Source organism: Esox lucius, chromosome 9 (assembly GCF_011004845.1).
Source record: "Esox lucius isolate fEsoLuc1 chromosome 9, fEsoLuc1.pri, whole genome shotgun sequence".
Taxonomy (NCBI): domain Eukaryota; kingdom Metazoa; phylum Chordata; class Actinopteri; order Esociformes; family Esocidae; genus Esox; species Esox lucius.
Window position 1 is genome coordinate 20,614,724 of NC_047577.1, and position 18,490 is coordinate 20,633,213.

At 38.7% G+C, this 18,490-nt stretch overlaps 1 protein-coding gene and 1 long non-coding RNA gene across 3 annotated transcripts in view; one reads left to right on the forward strand and one right to left on the reverse strand.

Moving 5' to 3' along the window:
- Positions 1 to 414: 414 nt before the first annotated feature.
- LOC117594853 lies at positions 415 to 7,383 on the reverse strand. The gene is made up of 5 exons (XR_004576116.1): positions 7,286 to 7,383; positions 6,620 to 7,018; positions 4,957 to 5,046; positions 1,214 to 1,363; positions 415 to 509 (listed from the first exon to the last, which is right to left on the reverse strand). It is a non-coding gene; the product is annotated as an uncharacterized LOC117594853 (long non-coding RNA).
- A 7,007-nt stretch (positions 7,384 to 14,390) lies between these two features.
- LOC105029071 (nidogen-1) overlaps positions 14,391 to 18,490 on the forward strand; it is a 54,330-nt gene continuing 50,230 nt past the window's right edge. The window contains exon 1 of one of the 2 annotated variants that reach the window (XM_034294015.1): positions 14,391 to 14,743. In XM_034294015.1, coding sequence (XP_034149906.1) covers positions 14,540 to 14,743 — 204 coding nt within the window. In that variant the 5' untranslated portion in view covers positions 14,391 to 14,539. The remainder of the gene's footprint in view (positions 14,744 to 18,490) is intronic. The other variant, XM_034294014.1, reaches the window with a different exon arrangement.

Consider the following 18,490-nt stretch of genomic DNA (forward strand, 5'->3'; position numbering starts at 1 on the left):
AACAGTAATCTGCCTTTATCTATTAACAAGATAAGGGTGTGCATCATGTTGATCAGTTTCTGGCTGATATGAAATGTGAATGGTCTTACCTGTCACTCTTCCTCTCTGTTTGGGAAAGCAAGTTTGTTGTCATCTTCTGGCTGCACAGCTTTCTCTTGGACTGGCCGTGCCTGATCATCGACAATAAAAAGAAAAGGTTGGTGCCCTTTTGATTACAGAACTTGATTCTACCAGTATTCACAATCATTTCACAACAATTCAATGTCAAAGTGAATCCAAAAGCTGCTTAAGTGAGCTAATGGAGAAAATATTTAGCTTATATGAGATCATTGGTGAAGTAACTCAAATATTTACATGAATAAAAATAGTTGTTATTAACTGTAATGATTACAAATTCATGGTAGTTATCTGCTGCTGCTGGCAGTGGGCTGGTGCATGTTTAAGGACCTCTGAAATTAAAGACTCCACCACATTCTCCTCCAGCCCAGCATGGCACCACATGATAGCCCCTGTAACGTACAGAATATAAATTATTTTATTGTTCTGATACATTAGCTTGTCAATGAAATTCCAGTACATGTCAACATAAAGGGGCATTCATCTGGACAAATGTTGGATTATATCTTGAAATTGTGTTACTTCTATCATAGGTTCTGCAATTTATTACTAGCTTCTGTCATAATACTGAACTACAGAAAGCTCTATTTTTGTAATTAATGAGGGACCAAAGATAATGCACCCTTTTAATGGAATATGAATAACCAATGAAACAAAATGTAGGAAGAATCAAATAAAAAATGTTGCTGGCATGTGTTGGGGAAGTTTCTGAAGCCTGATGCATTCTTACTGATTAAAGGACTTGAGACCCATTGTTTAGATAGGTAGAGGAATGTGGGGGATCTGGTATTTGCCAAGGGGGTATCATTGACTGGTATCAGCTGATGAAATGGTTACTCTTTATCTCCTCATCTGTATAACTCATCAGGGCATCTATTGTCTGTTCGGGTTCGGTTGGAACTCTTAGAATTGAAGAAGTTACTTATGGCAGGAAGGATAAGGTGGGGGAAGATAGCATTTGACTTGTGTGATAGAACAAAGGTGTTTTAGTGTTTTTTAGGTGTTTTTTTTGTGATAGAACAAAGGTGTCCCTTACTCCGAGTGTCGATACATGGAATTTCCATCACACATGTTATTGTTTTATAATTGAACTCACGTTTGATGACATTGTAGACACTCATGTCAATAAGGGCAATTGTCCCTCGTTTCCCGTAAGCAGCTCCAAACTGGACTGGTGGCAAGTGTGCTCATTATTTGCCTGGTAGTCTCCAGGATTAGACATGCAAATCAGGCTGAGATGGATAATCTGCAACGTAACAAATAAAATCAAGACTTCGCGGAAAAAGTTGGGAAAAGAACGTGTGTAGTGTTTAATACTAGAACCGCCAAATGCCTACGCCAATTGGCGTTTGAGTTTGTAATTAAATAAAAACAGCAATTTTGAAAGCATCACCCTCCTCCTTCCATGACTTTTCCTAAATAGGCGTATATTAGCCTACATTGTCCCAACAGAACATTATTTAGACTATTTATCTGTTTTATTTACCCTATTTCTGACTTAATCCGCCAACAGCCCATGCCACGTACCATTGGTACCCAAATGGTACCCAGGTGGTAATCACCCCTCACTGAATGCATGACATCAATGGATGAATGCACGATGCTCACAGATGAATGAAGGCTATTATTGAAACATAATACAAATGATATAGGCTACTTATCAAACAGGTTACCGTTTTTCAATAGGAGATTCAGCTTATTGTGTAGGCTAATTCATCAAATGTAAATCGAAAATGTAAATCTACATTATAAAAATAAAATAATTACACCCATCCTATCGTCTCTCTTGTAATTTTCTCTGCTTATTTTACTCTACCAATTTATTAGGCTAAATAATTATTCACAAAACGAAATTCCAACGATATCTTGTCTTTTTCTAGTAACTCCTCTCGGTTTTTCAATAACTTATTTATGTCACCTATAGAAAAATATTATATGCCAGTACTCTATGGGACTAGAGCTATGCATTGGCATTGAAATCAACAGCCAAGCTACTACCTGAGGGAGAGACCCGCAAATACTTGCCGTTCACAGCCTATTCCGAACCTTGTCTTTTTCTATGTATTGTTTTTGTCGGCCTAGAGGAGTGAATGCCAAGGACTGACTGACCCTTGTTAAACAGTGTAGTGGTTAGAGACGCGGACTACAGAACAGGTCCCATGTTCGATTCCTGTCAGTCAAAACACATTAAGCCTTAGGATCTGTTCAGGACAAACAAAACACTTCATTGGCTACTATGTTCTGTAGCTATGTTATAGGAAGCCTAAAAAATAAAATTTCTGGTGGATATTAGGATTTGTTCAGGATAGACAAACTTCGCTGGCTACGCAATTCTCTTGTCTTTTCACTTGACGAAAAAAAGTCAGTTATCGTCACCTATATTGATAGTTAAGTACAAGCGGCTGAAATGGGTTTTCTCAGAAGGGTGGCTGGCTTCTCCCTTAGGGATAGGGTGAGAAGCTCAGCCATCCGTAAGGAACTAGAGCCACTGCTCCTTTGCGTCGAAAGGAGCCAGTTGAGGTGGTTCGGGCATCTGGTAAGGATGCCTCCAGGACGTCTCCCTAGGGAGGTGTTCCAGGCACGTCCAGCTGGGAGGAGACCTCGGGGTAGGCCCAGGACTAGGTGGAGAGATTATATTTCGACACTGGCCTGGGAACGCCTCGGGATCCCCCAGTCAGAGCTGGCAAATGTGGCTCGGGAAAGGGAAGCTTGGGGTCCCCTGCTGGAGCTGCTGCCCCCGCGACCCGATACCGTATAAGCGGATGAAGATGAGATCAGAGATGTATCAATGTCATTCACGAATGGCTAAAACGCTGTTAAAATGGCCAGTGGCAAAAGTTATACAGTTCATAGATGCAATTTGTGGTTGAAGTAAACTTAATAAGAAACATTAGTCAGACACAATGCTTAACGGTGTCTAGCGACATATGATATATGATAAGCTTTTAAATCAACCAATGGCAAAAGTCATACATTTCATAGATGCTATTTGTGGTATAGGTTAACATAACATGAAATGTTACTCAGTTTAATGGTGTCTAGCTAAATATTCAAACTGCGTGATGTTACTTTGTGACAAAATTATATAATGTCAAGATGCTATACCAACACCTGGCAAATGTATAGCTCTGTGGCGTAGTGGTTAAAGACACAGCCTTTTATATCGGAGACTCTGGTTCACCTTCAGTGAGGGCAACAACAAACATATCTTTTTATTGCGGGCCGGCGGAACTAGGCTTGCCTGGTTTCTTGTTTTCGTATGAGACCTTCAAAACAAACAAATTATTGTATTTTTCAAATTCATTAACCATTTAAAACAAACAAATTCTGTAATTCATTATTTTAAGACTTCTATATATTTAAGACTTCTAGTAGATGAACTGATGCTCTGGCTGGATGGTGATGCTGCAAAGGAGAATGTCCATGCTAATAGGGACGATTATTATGCTAATGACGACATTTGGCTCTGGCGGTTACTGGGGGTCAAATAGGCCTGGCGGTTCTAGTGTTAAGACAACAGGTGTGCCCTGGGAACACAACTAAACAAATGGCACAAATATAAATACAGTACATATAAAACATGCAAACAAACATACAGCTCTGGAAAAAATTAAGAAACCACTGCACCTTTTTCTTTTTTGGGAGGTTTGAAGTGAGGAATAGAAGCATTCAATTTGCAGTGGTCTCTTAATTTTAACCCTTCTGTTCCTCAATCAAAACCTTCCTTTTCAACTTTTTTGGAAAGGAAAGAAAAAGGTGCAGTGGTCTCTTAATTTTTCCCAGAGCTGTAGACATACACAGTCAGTTAAAACACAGACCTTTGTCAATATAAAAACCCTTAGCCAATAAAACAAACCAACCCGAGGGCACTAAGGCATCAAAACGAAGTACCGACCGGATGCCATTCCAAACATTGGGCGCTAAGCATGAAAAAGCTGATCTACCAACTCAGTGTTTTTGTTTCAATGTGAAATTTTCTCAGTGCCATCTGGCTATGGCAGACAACAAAGGTGTGTGAAGCCATGAATTTGTGTACATTGGCTATTAAGAATTGTATTGTGATTTATTTCACCACTTTTTCAAAAGAAATGTTTGACTAAGGGGTGACTATCTGTGAAGAAATAGAAAATAAATATTGTTAATGCATTTAGAATGTCAAATATTCGTGGATAGTGACTATTCTCTTTCTGTAATCCATTTCATTCAGTTGTGCCTCCAACCCCGAAAGCGCCTCTACCGTCTGGGCCAGGTCAATTTCAATTGTTGCCGGTTCCCATATATCTGGGATATAAGACAGATCATATAGTGTAATTTGTGGTTTGGACATGTGGCTTCTAAGTAAAATATCTATATTAATTGTCTTTAATTCGTATTTTAGAATGACTTTCAATGTTGCTAATGTAGTCAAAGAAATATATTGCAGCATCTGATACGGTAATTTAAATAGAGTTGAAATACCATTAATTAGATTTCTGGTGACTGGGGTTGAGGAAATGTCATTATCTGTTGCACATGTAGGTAGACAATAGTAAGCAGTGAAGCTCCACACTCAAAACTGTTACTGACTTTTAAATACTTTCAATTATACCACATTATTGTTTAACACTCATTCCTGATTGGTTGAAAGTGTTTCTTAGAATGGGGATTAATTTTCCATATTTGACACGGTTGAAAAAACTATTGAAAATAAATGCTGATGTTTTATACATTGCCATGGATATAACTCTACAGGAAACATTGGCTGTTCTTCGTCCCATTGCGTCTATTCTTTCCTAGATAATGTACAGAACGTCAGCATTTGTTCAATTTTATGTTCGCATTTGTTCTTTAAATAATTACATTTATGAATGCCATCCAACATTTCTGTCTGGCAGTAGTCTGCAGCTGAAGCTCGGGAGTGAGATGCTGAGGGTCCATCGTTGTCTTTGGCTGTGTGCAAAAGCGCAATTATTAGTAATGACTTCCCATTGTTGTAAATAATGTCATAGGAGCAGAATTGTGTCCATGCAATGGACACTTGAAAATGTTATGTTGATATTGTGGATATTTATGTTTGTTCTAAAACTGTTCTTGTACATTTAATGTGCATTCTTTGTGAAGAAAGGGTGCATGAGGGGGGCTGGGGTAGCTTAGGCTTCAAAAGAGGCATTTCGGAGGAAAACTTATCTAAAAATAAACAAAAAACACTGCACTGCAAATAAATGGACAATTTAGTATGTTAATCTGTCTTTGTCTATTTCTCTGTAGGTTTTTAAAATTAAAATCCTGTAGATAAATATAGTTTCAAATAGGTCAAGGAGTACTTTGTGCAATCATATCTTCTGTTGATTTGGTTGTATTCTTCAATGTTGCCTTGGCTAGTGTGCGTAGTCATCTATGTTTGGCGGTCAATAATGTTCACGTCCCTTTTCTACAAATTACTGCAGCCAGTTGTGTGCATACTTGTTATGCTGTTGTACAAGTACTGGACTTACAAGAAACCCAATTGCTACACTGAATGTCAGTAAATGTTGATAGAGGTCCTCTCTGAGCACTCCTTTCAGCACTAGTTTCCCTGTGTACAAGAGAAACTGGCGGAACTATGTTGCCTTCCAATTATCTAGCTCATTGTAACCTCTGGGTTTGCGGGCAAAGAGGGATGGAATCAATGATCTCAACTGTAGGAGTCTGGTGCTCAGCTCCTGCACCTGGCCAGCAGAGATTCTCATTCCTTTCTCTCCTCTACACCAGATCATTAGAGGTTTCTTGGTGACCCCCAAGCAGACTTGGTGCATGTAGTCAATAGGGAAAGACATCACCATGTCAACTGGGAGGTAGGAGAGTGGTGTCTTACCGATGGTGCTCTGGCTGTATCTGAGCACAGAATGACATGTCTGTGTGCAAGGTTAGGTTTGTTGTCTCCTGGTATGTCATCTGTTTTAATCAGACACCCCTTTGGGTACATATTTCGCACCCACAGTACCCAGATAAACATTTGGTGTTCTTCACCATGGATTTAGCTGGAGCATCACACACAACGCATGAAACAGTTATTTTGATGTTCCTCCCTTTGTAGTCCAGGCCAAAGTCACAACTAGGTCAGCCACTGTGTCATCAAGGAAAGTAAGGTCAGTTGGCTTCTTAAGTCCACAGGTCAGTACTGTCAGGCAAATTGTCACAGGGTTTAGCCTAAAAGCACAGAGGACGGGCCACAGGGATTTGCCAGAGCTCTTGAAAATAGGGAATCCGTCAATATTAATAGACAGCTCCACATTTTGTTGATCTGGATAACAATTAAATTATTGAACCAACTTCTCATTCAGGGGGTAGTGGAGATATTCCACATCTCTAGGAGTTTTGAGGAGAGTACGGGCAGTGGACGTCAGCTGTGGGTGGCCATAACTTTGCAAAAGTTTTAAAAGTCTGTCCACAGCATTGTGTCTTACTTGGAATTCACTGGTCCAAGTAGCCAGGTCTATGGTCAATGATTTGTCCTCAAGAATACTGTCTTGGTCCGACTCACCTCTCAGAGCTGATGCTCCTGCAATTCCAGGTGGTGAATCCGTCCCGCTCTTCATGGGGGCTCACATCTCTCTCGCTTAGGCTACCATTCTCCATATCACTTGAATAACTATCACATGAACCTTCCATGAAAGCAATTTTTGGTGTCTGCCTGACTGCAATCTTCTGCCTGTCATGCACAAAGTATTTTTAGGGTTCTTGTTGCAGACCTCCATGTCTTTAAATATAGTGGGTTACCCTCACTCATTCTAAAGGAGCATCATTTATGTTAAGTTGACAAATAAAATAAAAATTGCACCCCAAAGCACCGGTCTAGTAATGCTGTTGTAGCTAGCTAGGCGCATATTAATCCCAACTGTCACATCCTTTAAAGCTCCCCTTTTAGTCCGTGAAGATAAAGCTGCAACAGAAAAAGAAAATGGGCATGAACCAAAGTATTTTTTACACCACTTCAGAAAAGATAGCACGTGGTTAACTAAATCATTTGTTTAGTTATTTAGCTACTCTCAAAATTACGTAGCTAGCTAGCTGTATTGATTATATGTAGCCAAGTTAGCCGTAAATGACAAGAGCTAGCTAGCTATCTTAAAAGTATACATCTAGCTAGTTGTCTTTTTCCGTATCTAGCCCATAGACTGTATATAAAAGATCTAGCCATGTAGCTTACCAGCCTGAAGTGAAGCTCTGGAGTTCAGTCAGTGAACTGCCGAAAAACCCGCGGGAGTCGCGGGACACTGGAACTGATATACTCTGCGCTTGCGCTATAGATATTTCACTTAATTCAAAGGCATTAACCTTTTCCATCATTAGCGTTCTAATTTCCGATGGTTTACTCTTATCTTTGCTGTCCAATCACATACTTTTAATCTGAAAACTGCCATAAACACTTGACAATGTAAGACACACATTTCTATAATTGGTAATTGCATTATCGGCGGGATTGTTTTTATTGTGCGCCAATGTGACGGAGTAAAATCCTAAAATCACGAAGCTCAAATCGCCTACTACGTACTAGAAGTACGTACTTCGTGGATGATGGCTCGTTGCGTACTATTGGGACCGACTGTGACAGACTACCTTGTCATAAAATTGCGTGTCAACATTAAATTTTGTCGCGCATTAACATAGTTAGCATATTTAGCTAGACTCCGTATGTGTTAAACTGGCTAACGTTTCTTATGAAGTTTACTTCCACCACAAATAGCATCAAGGAACTGTATGGCTTTTGCCACTCGCCATTTTAACAGCTTATAAGCCAGTAATAAGCCTACTAGTATATTTACTAGTTGGAATAGTCATAAGAATTGAGCAATTGCTAGCGAGACTGAAGACGAACTTTACACTGTCAAATCTATTAAATTTAATGGCACAATGTTCTTTTTTCTTTCATAAGTGAATGACATTGATGAAATAAATATCAATATAGGTGACAATAACTGACTACAAGTGAAATAACAAGAGAGAATCGTGGAAACCCATCCTCTTTCACTGCGCGCAAGGGGTTGTGGTCTATATTACACCAAAAAGCAAGTACGGATGCGTGTTTGGAAAATCCACGAGAAATAGTAGACAATCTGGGAGCTTTTGGAATACTATTTTCAGCATACTATGGTTTGAGACGTACTAATCTTCCCACATACTATTCTGGCATACTATATAGTATGCAAGTATGCGATTTGAGTTCAGACTGGATCTGCAGTCTGTTGTCGCATATTTGATTCGCAAAGTGTCTGACCTGGACAGTCCCGGTTGGTGGCAAGTGCGTCAAAAAGAGACCGCAAAGTGAAAATATTTTAAGTGGCAGAAAAGAACGGGCAGCATATACTAGTTGACGTCTCAGTCGCGCTGTGCTTGTTTTTGGCCAACAGATGGCAATATAGGCTATATCTATATTAGCGTCATTCACTCTTCTACTAACCAATTGCTCACGCTAGTTTTAGAGAAAACTCGGCCAGAAGCTATAGCAAGTGTATTTCCCAGACAGGTTTCAATCGTTTTAAATACTAGCTAGTGATGTTAATGTCACAATTTATTGTTATTAAATAGATAGATGGTCTGCTCTACAAGGGTTAAAATAGGTTATTCTAGCTAACGTTAGCTATGTTGAGGTTATAGCTAGCTATACTGTCTAGGTTGAAAAACATACACATATAACACATGCAGTGGACGGGCTATTTTGAAAATATGATCATATTAAATGAATGCATAATTCATTATGGGAATATTTATTTGTATATTACAATTTTATTGATTTGTCATAATAAGTATTGTGAAAACATATTTAGAAATCGTCATGGATAACATTAGCATAATATTTTCTGTTAGAGAGTGGAGAGAAAGAAGACAAGATAGGAAGAAGATTCAAGGTGATTGAGGAGGAAAGGTAAAGATATGGTTTACAGAGCATGCCAATTTATTATTACAAACAATGTTTTTGAGATAAAATACAAAAATGAGGCAAGAAATGGGAATCTGTTAACCAAAGTATGTTATCTAATAGTGTACTATTTATTATTAAAGAGAGAAAATAGTGAGAAGGAAAAATTAAGGGAGGTAAAATAATGAACCGAGGAGAGTGTTGAAGATGAAGTGGAAAGGTAAAGAGAAAAAAGATGAGTGAACAAAAGAGGAGAAGAATGTAGTAGAAGAAAAAGTCTGTTATCTCTGGTTTTCTTCTGCTCTTATTCTGCCCAGCCACTGAGTGGCTGTTCAGATTGGACAGTTCAGACTTGTCTGTGGTGTCTCTAAAATATAGTTTTTTCCTCTGTCTATCACAATGTGCCTGTTAGACTAAACACAGGACACTGGAATTGGCCTCCTATTTTATTTCATAGATAATAACATCAGATACTTCAATGATATATTGACCGCCAAACTGGAAATGTCCCCAGTTTTCATTTCAGACATCTGGTCACCTTAAATCAAAGTCAATCATTTGAGGTAAGGAATATGTGAAATTTCTTATCACAATGTTTTTCTAATAGTGTCATTTGATAGATAACTTGTTTTTAAGTAGATTTTCAGCGCTTTATAATTAACAGCTTGATGTTTGCTAAGTAAGCTTTACCAAGCTATTTGGCCTGTCTTTACTAGCTACTGTACCCACTCAGTTTCTGAATTAATATGTGGCTATTTCTCTATATGGCGATGCAAATTAACTAAACTGGTTTGTGCACAGCAATGGGTTGATAACAAATATAGGTTTATCACCAGTAGCCTACCACACTAAACTTAGCTTGTTAAATGCTGTTGCCGCAAGATAAAAACCGAGCCAGAATGGGAGATAATTCACTTTATTTCACAGTGGTGGCTTGCTAGTAAATGATCCTTCTACATTTTTGAATATCTAATTCATGAAATGAGGTGTGTATCATGTGATTATGTAAAAGAAATTAAGACAAAGCATGTCTGATTATACCTAACTTGCTACCATCAATGTAAATACTCATCTACAAACTGGAGTATCAAACTTGACTGTCATCATCACTCTGATGTGGTTTTCTATCCAGGCATGTATATTTCTACTACATGATGTTATTGTTACTGTACTTAGATAGTTTACTATTACATTACTAAATCCAAATTGTGCCTATATGAATGTCATACTATGTTTTTTTCCTCTACTGTATCACTTTCCCTGGTGCTTGTGTACTGTACTGGCTGATTTGTAGGCCAATATTAGGTATTTTATTCTGTCTTTCTGTTGTTTGTTCACCTGGACAGAGTGATGTACTATCCACTCTTAGATCTTCATAAGGAGGATGCTGTTGAAGTGGTCTCCACTGTGACAAGGATAGGCAGACACTGAACAATGTGCTACAGTTACTTCAGAAGGGCGACGCAACTATCCCATCCTCACAGGACAAAGGACAAAACATCACAGGCCTAGTGAGCACAATAAGATAAGTCAGGGTAAAAGGACAAATATACACAACACACACACACAGGGCATGCAGGTGACTGGCAAGGAATCAACATTTGGATAACTTGGTCCTGTGTCTGTGGTGTCCTGCCAACTTCTGTTGTATTATCCTGGTCATGCCATCACACCATAGAAGGTAGAAATACAGCACTTTGTTTTGTATAGGTTGAACAATTAAAGTATGCCTAATGGCACACCAACTGATGGCTGTCAACCTGTCTGCCTCCACTCCCCAGGATTTGCCAGCTGCACAACATTGCTCCCTGGCCTCCCATTGCCCCTTCCAAGACCAACTCCACCCTTGCCTCAACTTCCTCTACTCCTGCTGGTCTTTTAGTCCCCTACTGGCCCTGCGTCCTACAGCTAGCCAGCCAGCCAGCCATGACTTTATATATGACACATTTGTGTACATTTGTTTTTAGAAAATGTATTATATTTTAATATAGTTATGATACCAATTACTTAAAAAAAAATTACAGGTTTGAATGAAACAATCTTGATAAAATGTATTTAATTGATATTTAAACTTTTTTTGACAATGTTGGTTGTAGAGCAAATCATCAGACCACTGCAGATTTTTTTTATGCGCTATAGCTACGGATATCTTTTTATATACAACAATGTCAATACCCTTTTTGAGTAATTGCCATTTATTTTTCAACAATGTTTTGGAATGACTGAATATCTGACAGACCTTTAGCGTGTAATGTAGAGATGTAGCCCAATCAAATTGAAGTAAAAAGCAAAAGTTTGGAAACTCATTTCCAAAGGCAGTGTAGCCTACACAACCAATGAGTTAAAAAGCTAATTTAGTTTTTTGGCCAGCTATGTAAACTCTAACATTGACTGATCCAGAAAAATATGTTCAGTTGGTTATAGGCTATTCCTATATGTTTTCCAAATGCCTCTTAATATGAAAGTAATCTAAAAGTCATTCAAAGTAATCAGATGACATTACTGAGTTTGAGTAATCAAAACATTATGTTACTGATTACAAATGTGGAAAGGTAACTTGTAACAGTAACTGATTACATTTAAAAAGTAACCTACCCAACCCTGTATTTAAATGATAAATAAAATAAAAATGCGTTATGCTACGACATTAAACCATGAACCGCCGTCCATAAATAATCATTAGCAAATGAAAACATAATCATAACTAAACTTAACAAAGTGCTGTTATTATTACTACAGGCTCTAGTTTTACGGTTTACTGCAGTTCTGCTTGTGCTTTGTCCAAGTGCTGTTGCCGCACCCCAATTTGTCTACTGTTGTTGGTAGGAACTGTAGATATATTGATTGTATAAGTTAGTGAACTGTTGTAAGCTGTTGTAAGCAAGGAAGCAAAATATTAATTGTTTGTAATATGAGCTAAAACGGAATGTGCAAGTAGGAGAACAGGAAACCCTGTTCAAGCGGTTGCCGGGAAGAGAAAGATTTAGTATGTCTGTCTTTTGAGAAACAGGAAACAGGTTAGAGGCACACACATAGTCGGACAGACAACACAGAAACCACAAGGGGGGCAAGGGGGTACTTGCAGTTATCCTATAAGGAATAAAACTGGGATTGGGTCAATGGCACACTTGCTTTGTTAACTTAACGCCTCTATCTTTTGGGCGTAGTTGAAGTATAAATGCTGTTTTGACCGTTGATCCTTAGACATTGTGCAGCGACACTTGTCTCCAAAAGCTTTTGTAATAAACGGAATATGTGGTACGGTAATTGACCTGACTCCTGGTGTTTTATTCTCCTTTCCAACAAACCAACTCGGGGAAGTGTTGACTTCAACAGTACAAATGTCAAACATTGTACTGTCTCTCTATTTCATTAGCCTACTACTTTCAAATGTTTAAAAAAAAGTGGAAAACTAGAATGTAATGAGTGTTACGTAGGCTATCTTCCTTCTTAACATCAACATGTCATTTTTTGCTGGAATTGTAATTGTGAAAATGTGTAATAGTAACAGTGTCAGCAATTGCATGGAGTGTAAACAAATGTTTTTGGTGAAAACGGGCCGATTTGCGCGTGCTCAATCAATCACTAACGTTATCTGTCGTAGCTAAGTTACCTGGAAAGCTAATTAGCTACAAATTTACCCAGCGACCAAGAATGGTGCTCGTGTGCGTATTCAACTAACGTTCATTTCTTACGTTAATTATGTTGTTACATACGTCAGAAAGCCCATGTGAAGTCTGAGTAAAGTGTCCATCATTTATATTGGGCTTCATGTGTAATTTATGCACATAACAACAGTCGACAGTAGTCGTTTTCATTGATTGTATATTCGTATAGTATACTGTATAGCTGTACTTGCATAGCATTATTAGTGTTTGTTTGATTAAGAGGAAGGGTGGCAGTGACATTCATCAGATTTTTGAGCAGCCTCAGGAAATAAAAGTAAGCTGAAAGCAGTGAGAAAATTAGTACCAGTCAGATAATAGAATAAGTATACAGTAGCACAAGAGGTGAGTCAATGTTTATTGATATAATAATCATTGCCATTCAGATCAGAAATGGTTAGTAATCCATTCCTGAACATCATGACAAGAAACGCCACTTGTTTACTAATAGTATTTATTTCATGTTCACTTTGGTGCGTTCAGAGTAAAGAGAGAGAGGGAGAGAGAGAGAGAGAGAGCATGAGGATGCCAACAGGGCTGGGAGAGCAGGTGACATGGAGGTGAGTGAGAAAAGGAGCAACTATTGATGACCAATCGCCATGTTGGTGTTGTTTCGACAACATTATAATTAATGTTGGCACAACTGAGGTTAGGTTTAGGCACAGGTACCAGTGAGGTTAGGTTTAGGCACAGATGTCCCTGAGGTTAGGGTTAGGCACTCTCTGAAGTCAAAGGGTGGGGGGTGGGGGAATATTCTGTCTTAGGACTGGGATAACCAACAAACTACAGGTCAGTTGCAATGATGGTCCTGGAACAACATTTAATATGATGTTGTAGGAACAACAAGGCGATAGCAGATTGTTTAAATATTTATGGTTAAGAGTTATAAATATTTTAAACATTTTTGAATGTTTTTCTTTGGGGACCCCGAGACCCCCAGCTGATTTGGTCCCCCCCAATGTTGACTCCATGGCTACAGCCTTGATACTGTTTGTACAACATCTCGTACAATTACTCCCTTCACAGAACAGCACAAGCTGACTTTAACCAGAATAGAAATAGGAATAGGAGGCCCTGGTAAACAACTGATCAAGAGGACAAATACATTTAGCCTCTTAGGTCCTAAACTGGTAGCTCCATCAAACTTTAACAGTACAGAGGTGACTCTGGGATGCTGGCCTTCTAGGCAGAGTTCTTCCTCGTTTGTGATTTTTATCTTTATCTTTTCTTTTTATTGGCCAGTTGGAGATATGGCTTTTCCTTTGCAACTTGTTTTATTATTATATGTATTATCAAATTTATTGATCAAATTTAACTATTATTTCTACGAGGGTATTCCTTGCATAATGATTGAAGGTATACTGCAAGAACATTGTTCTTATATATCTATAAGAAATGTACCGTCACAATCACAAAAGTTCTCCCTCTGCCCATAGTTATTGTACCATTCTGCATCCAAAGTGCAATAATATAGAGCAAACAAAAACATTTCACTATCCAAAAACGTCCCCTATGGAGTTTATAGTATTTTACGTTTGTCAATGGCCCAAGTTTATCAAACATTGGTGAATGACAGATTTATGTTAAAACCCAGAGCTCCAATTTATTTTTTTGCAGGGTGATCTTTTTCCAAATATATACTTGACTGGAGGATAAACATTTAGCCAGTGCAGGACTAACATTTGATTACCAGTTGACTGGGGAGTGGTGACGGTGGGAATGGGAAAGGAGTCAAAATACCCTAATACTGTATGTACTCATCGTCTAGTTAATCGGGCTTAGCCGGCGCAGAGATTCATTCCGCTATTGTGCGCGCTGATGTGAAGCACAAACGCTTTGGTCTAAACTACGGGTTATTTTCGAATATACGTATTTAAACATGAATCTTTATCAACGAATTTGGTTAGGATGGACAATTGTTTTTGTAATTGCGTTGTCTGTAAGCAGTTTGAGCATTCGCGACATGTTTGATTATGGAGAGCAAGCTGGAGACCAACTGTTGGAGTTTGGGACCGATCAAACTCAAGAACTCCATTTAAACCGGTCAATGTTCTTCTTCGATCGCGAATATGATACTATTTATGTGAGTACGTCTATAATAATGCTCATACGCTATTTGTAGAGAAGTTATGCCAGAACATAACTGGAAAACAGCAATTCCATCAATGAAATTTCACATGCATGTTGATTGTTAACGCAAACTAGGTTGTCGATTATTTAATGCACTTGTTAAATCACATCTCCTAATATAAAATGAGCATAAATTGTTGAAGTCCTTTTAATTGAGGCGATTACTATTTATACGGAATGTTGTTGCAAGTATGTTTGGAATGTCTTTCAACTCACTGGGATTGAGAACGCCTATCGATTTCACCCATAACAAACTGTAATATAATTAACATATACAGTCTCAATTAGGTCATTGTATCATGTATATGTCATCACGTCACTTAAATCAATTCACGAATGAAAATAGGGTTCAGCTCTAATCATTTGAGATGAAAAGCTATATGGAATGTTGGAAGGGTTTGGAATGTCAGTCATTCCCTACTGGACATTATTCATTAACGTCAGCCTTCCTGAATATTCCCTAGGTTGAATGATACATTTTTTAGTCCAATTATGTATTTAGTTAATGTGGAATGTTTCAGATCAACAGAAATGGCTGAAAGTTGGCAAATACATCCATCGGAAGTTGACCTTAATCTCCTTTCTCTATCACTCTATATTTCTCAGTTTTTCTCTGTCTCTCCTTCTTCTGTCTACATCAGTGGGGGTTTTAGTGATTTGGGGGCCCTAGGCAGAGACTGGTTGAGGCCCCAACATCTATTTTGTACCTTTATTGTCCCTATCTAAGCTTTACCAGCAACATTCTGAACATACCTTCTTTCTATATTGTTGAATGGATCTGCCACTTCCAAAGACACTTGCATTGCTGCCCCTTTCAGTGCAGTAAGACAATTAGTTTAAAAAAATTCTGTTTCACTACACTGTTAGAGCTTTGTTGGGGAGCCAGGAGAGGGTAGACGTCAGCATTGCTAATTTGTGATCAGTAGTACTGACGCTTATCGCTTTCAACATCATAAGCAACAATGATGTCATTATAATGTGTAATGCGTGATGTTAGAAGAATGACATGATAGAATTGAATCAGTGTCTTCTTAACCTCTGTCTGGTGGCCATTCGTGATGGTCCAGGTCAAGGATAGGCCTTTCTTATGTGACTGTCAAACAGTCATATTCAGTAATAGCCGCTGCCGTTAAGATATTCACCTTTATGACTGGTACTGGCCGCAGCCACTAAGCTACTTTAATAGACACTCACGCTTTTCCCTCTTTCCTTATTTGTTCTGCCCCGCTCACATAAGAGGCGTTTCATATTTCAAAAAACTTTGCCGTTTGGCTCTTGTCTAGTGTAGCAGGCTGAATGAGTAAGCTCACGTTTTTCGGCCTGCTGCCGTGAGAAACAATAAGGGACAGACCATCTGAGTAAGAGATCAGGGTTCAGTTTCAAACATAAATACTGTATTAGAAGGCATGATTTAATTTGAGTATCATTTTGAGTAACAAGATCAGTTCTTAGGACAAAAAATAAACAAAAACAGTGTATTATTTTATTTAAGTTAGAATTTTCATGGGGTCTTCTGGGGACAGACAGCTGCCCACCTTGCCTAATAGCGACCACCACTGGTCGCCTTTTCATTTCATTTTAAAATTAAAGGGCTTTGTTGGCATGGTCAACATTCGTTTATAAAGTGTAATTTATTCAGGTACTCTAGTAGCAGAAGGCCTGTAAATTACATCAACACTGATGTAGGATGGCGATTTCTACAAGAGTATACCTTGCAGAAAGATGAATGAAGGAGGATTTATTGCACCCCATCTAGCGCATTATTCAGCTAATTCGCAATTCACCTCAGACAGTGTGGTGTAAAGGTTAATCCTAACAATGACTGGCCTGTTCATTAACAAGCTCTTATTAGCCCCTTGGTGCTAAACCGACAAAACATTAACCCTAGAATACACATCCCTCATCCAAAATTGAATTCTTTGTCTGTGACATGCTCGGTTTTTTGTCTGTTAAAAGACAGAGATGGCACAGAGGACTAACAAGATCCCCACATAGCGGGCCTGTTGGGTGACTTATCTCCAAAGCGACATCCGCCAGTGTAGGAGCTCAACTTCCACTCATAATCAAGACTTTTGCTTATGGTCATAATGACATGACTCGACAGAAGATTATTATCACAGGATTTGCCTTAATGTATAGCTATTAGTAGGTTGACTTAAAATACCCTAAGTTGGTGTGTTCCGTACAAACCACAAGAAAAGGCTACATTCCAGTCATGTTATTGTTTGAAATGTTTAGTCTTCTTATGTTTATCATGAGTTTATAGCCACAGGCAACAATGTCAGGCCACAATGGTTGATCCAACCTCAGACAAGGTGAACAATCTATTGTTCTGTTCTTGAGTAATCAACGATTACTTCCTCCTTTAATTTTCTCTTTAAACAACACAGTGTCCTAAAGATGAATGTGCATCTGTACATGATAGTAGGGACTGACAGTTATTTGTTCTGGTCCACATATATAAGTTATGTATGGAGAGTCCATTTGTGTTCTTCTAATACTCCAGTGGGGTTTGGGTTAGGGGTAAGGTTTGACAACAAAAACTGTTAAGGTTAGATACCGCTTCCAGTGTGGTTAAGGTTTCGATTTAGGTTACGAGTAAGGTTAGACAACAAAACTGTTTAGTTAATGCTTCAAGAAAAGAAAATAATAAAATAAAATATTGCACATCCCTCATGTGGTGAAATAATGATTGCGTACCTGATCATCAAAGGAGAGAGTAATTCAATTATGTATTGCAGCATTTGATAGTCTATTGTTCATGATGTTACAGATTCGATACTCAGTCTTACAAACTTGATCACAAAGAATCTTCTGGTTGTCCTCTACTTTATAGACATTGCAGGACAGAATACACAACACAGTAAAGTAAGCCCATTGGCTAATTACTGTCGCGCTTTGACTGAACGTGACTTCCTGTGTACGGATAAATAGATGTTCTATTGTAAACTAAACATAACAAACAATTCCCTCACAATTGAAACTCGTAAGCTTTTGGGGCCGAGTTGGTGATGTGTACGCCCGGCCACCATCTCAGACAACCCCCTTGGAAAACATTACTTCATTTAAAGCCACATACAGTGGATATAAAAAGTCTACACACCCCTGATTGCGAGGACATCTGCTGTGCACAGCCCTCTTCAGATCACCCCACATATGTTCAATTGGATTCTGGTCTGGGCTCTGGCTAGGCCATTACAAAACGTTAATCTTCTTCTGGTGAAGCCACACTTTTGTGGATTTGGATGTATGCTTTGGGTCGTTGTCGTGCTGAAAGGTGAACTTCAGCTTTCTAACGGACGCTTGAAGGTTTTGTGCCAAAATTGCCTGGTATTTGGAACTGTTCATAATTCTCTCCACCCTGACTAAGGCCCCGGTTCAGCTGAAGAGAAACAGCCCCAAAGCATGATGCTGCCACCACCATGCTTCACTGTGGGTATGGTGTTCTTTGGGTGATGTGCAGTGTTGGTGTTGTGTCAAACATACCTTTTGAAATTATGGCCAAGAAGTTCAACCTTAGTTTCATCAGACCATAACACATTTTCCCACATGCTTTTGGGGGACTTGATGTTTGATTTGCAAAGTTCAGGCGGGCTTGTATGTTTTTCTTTGTAAGAAAAGGCTTCCGTCTTGACACCCTACCCCATAGCCCATTCATATGAAGAATACGGGAGATTGTTGTCATGTGTAGCACACAGCC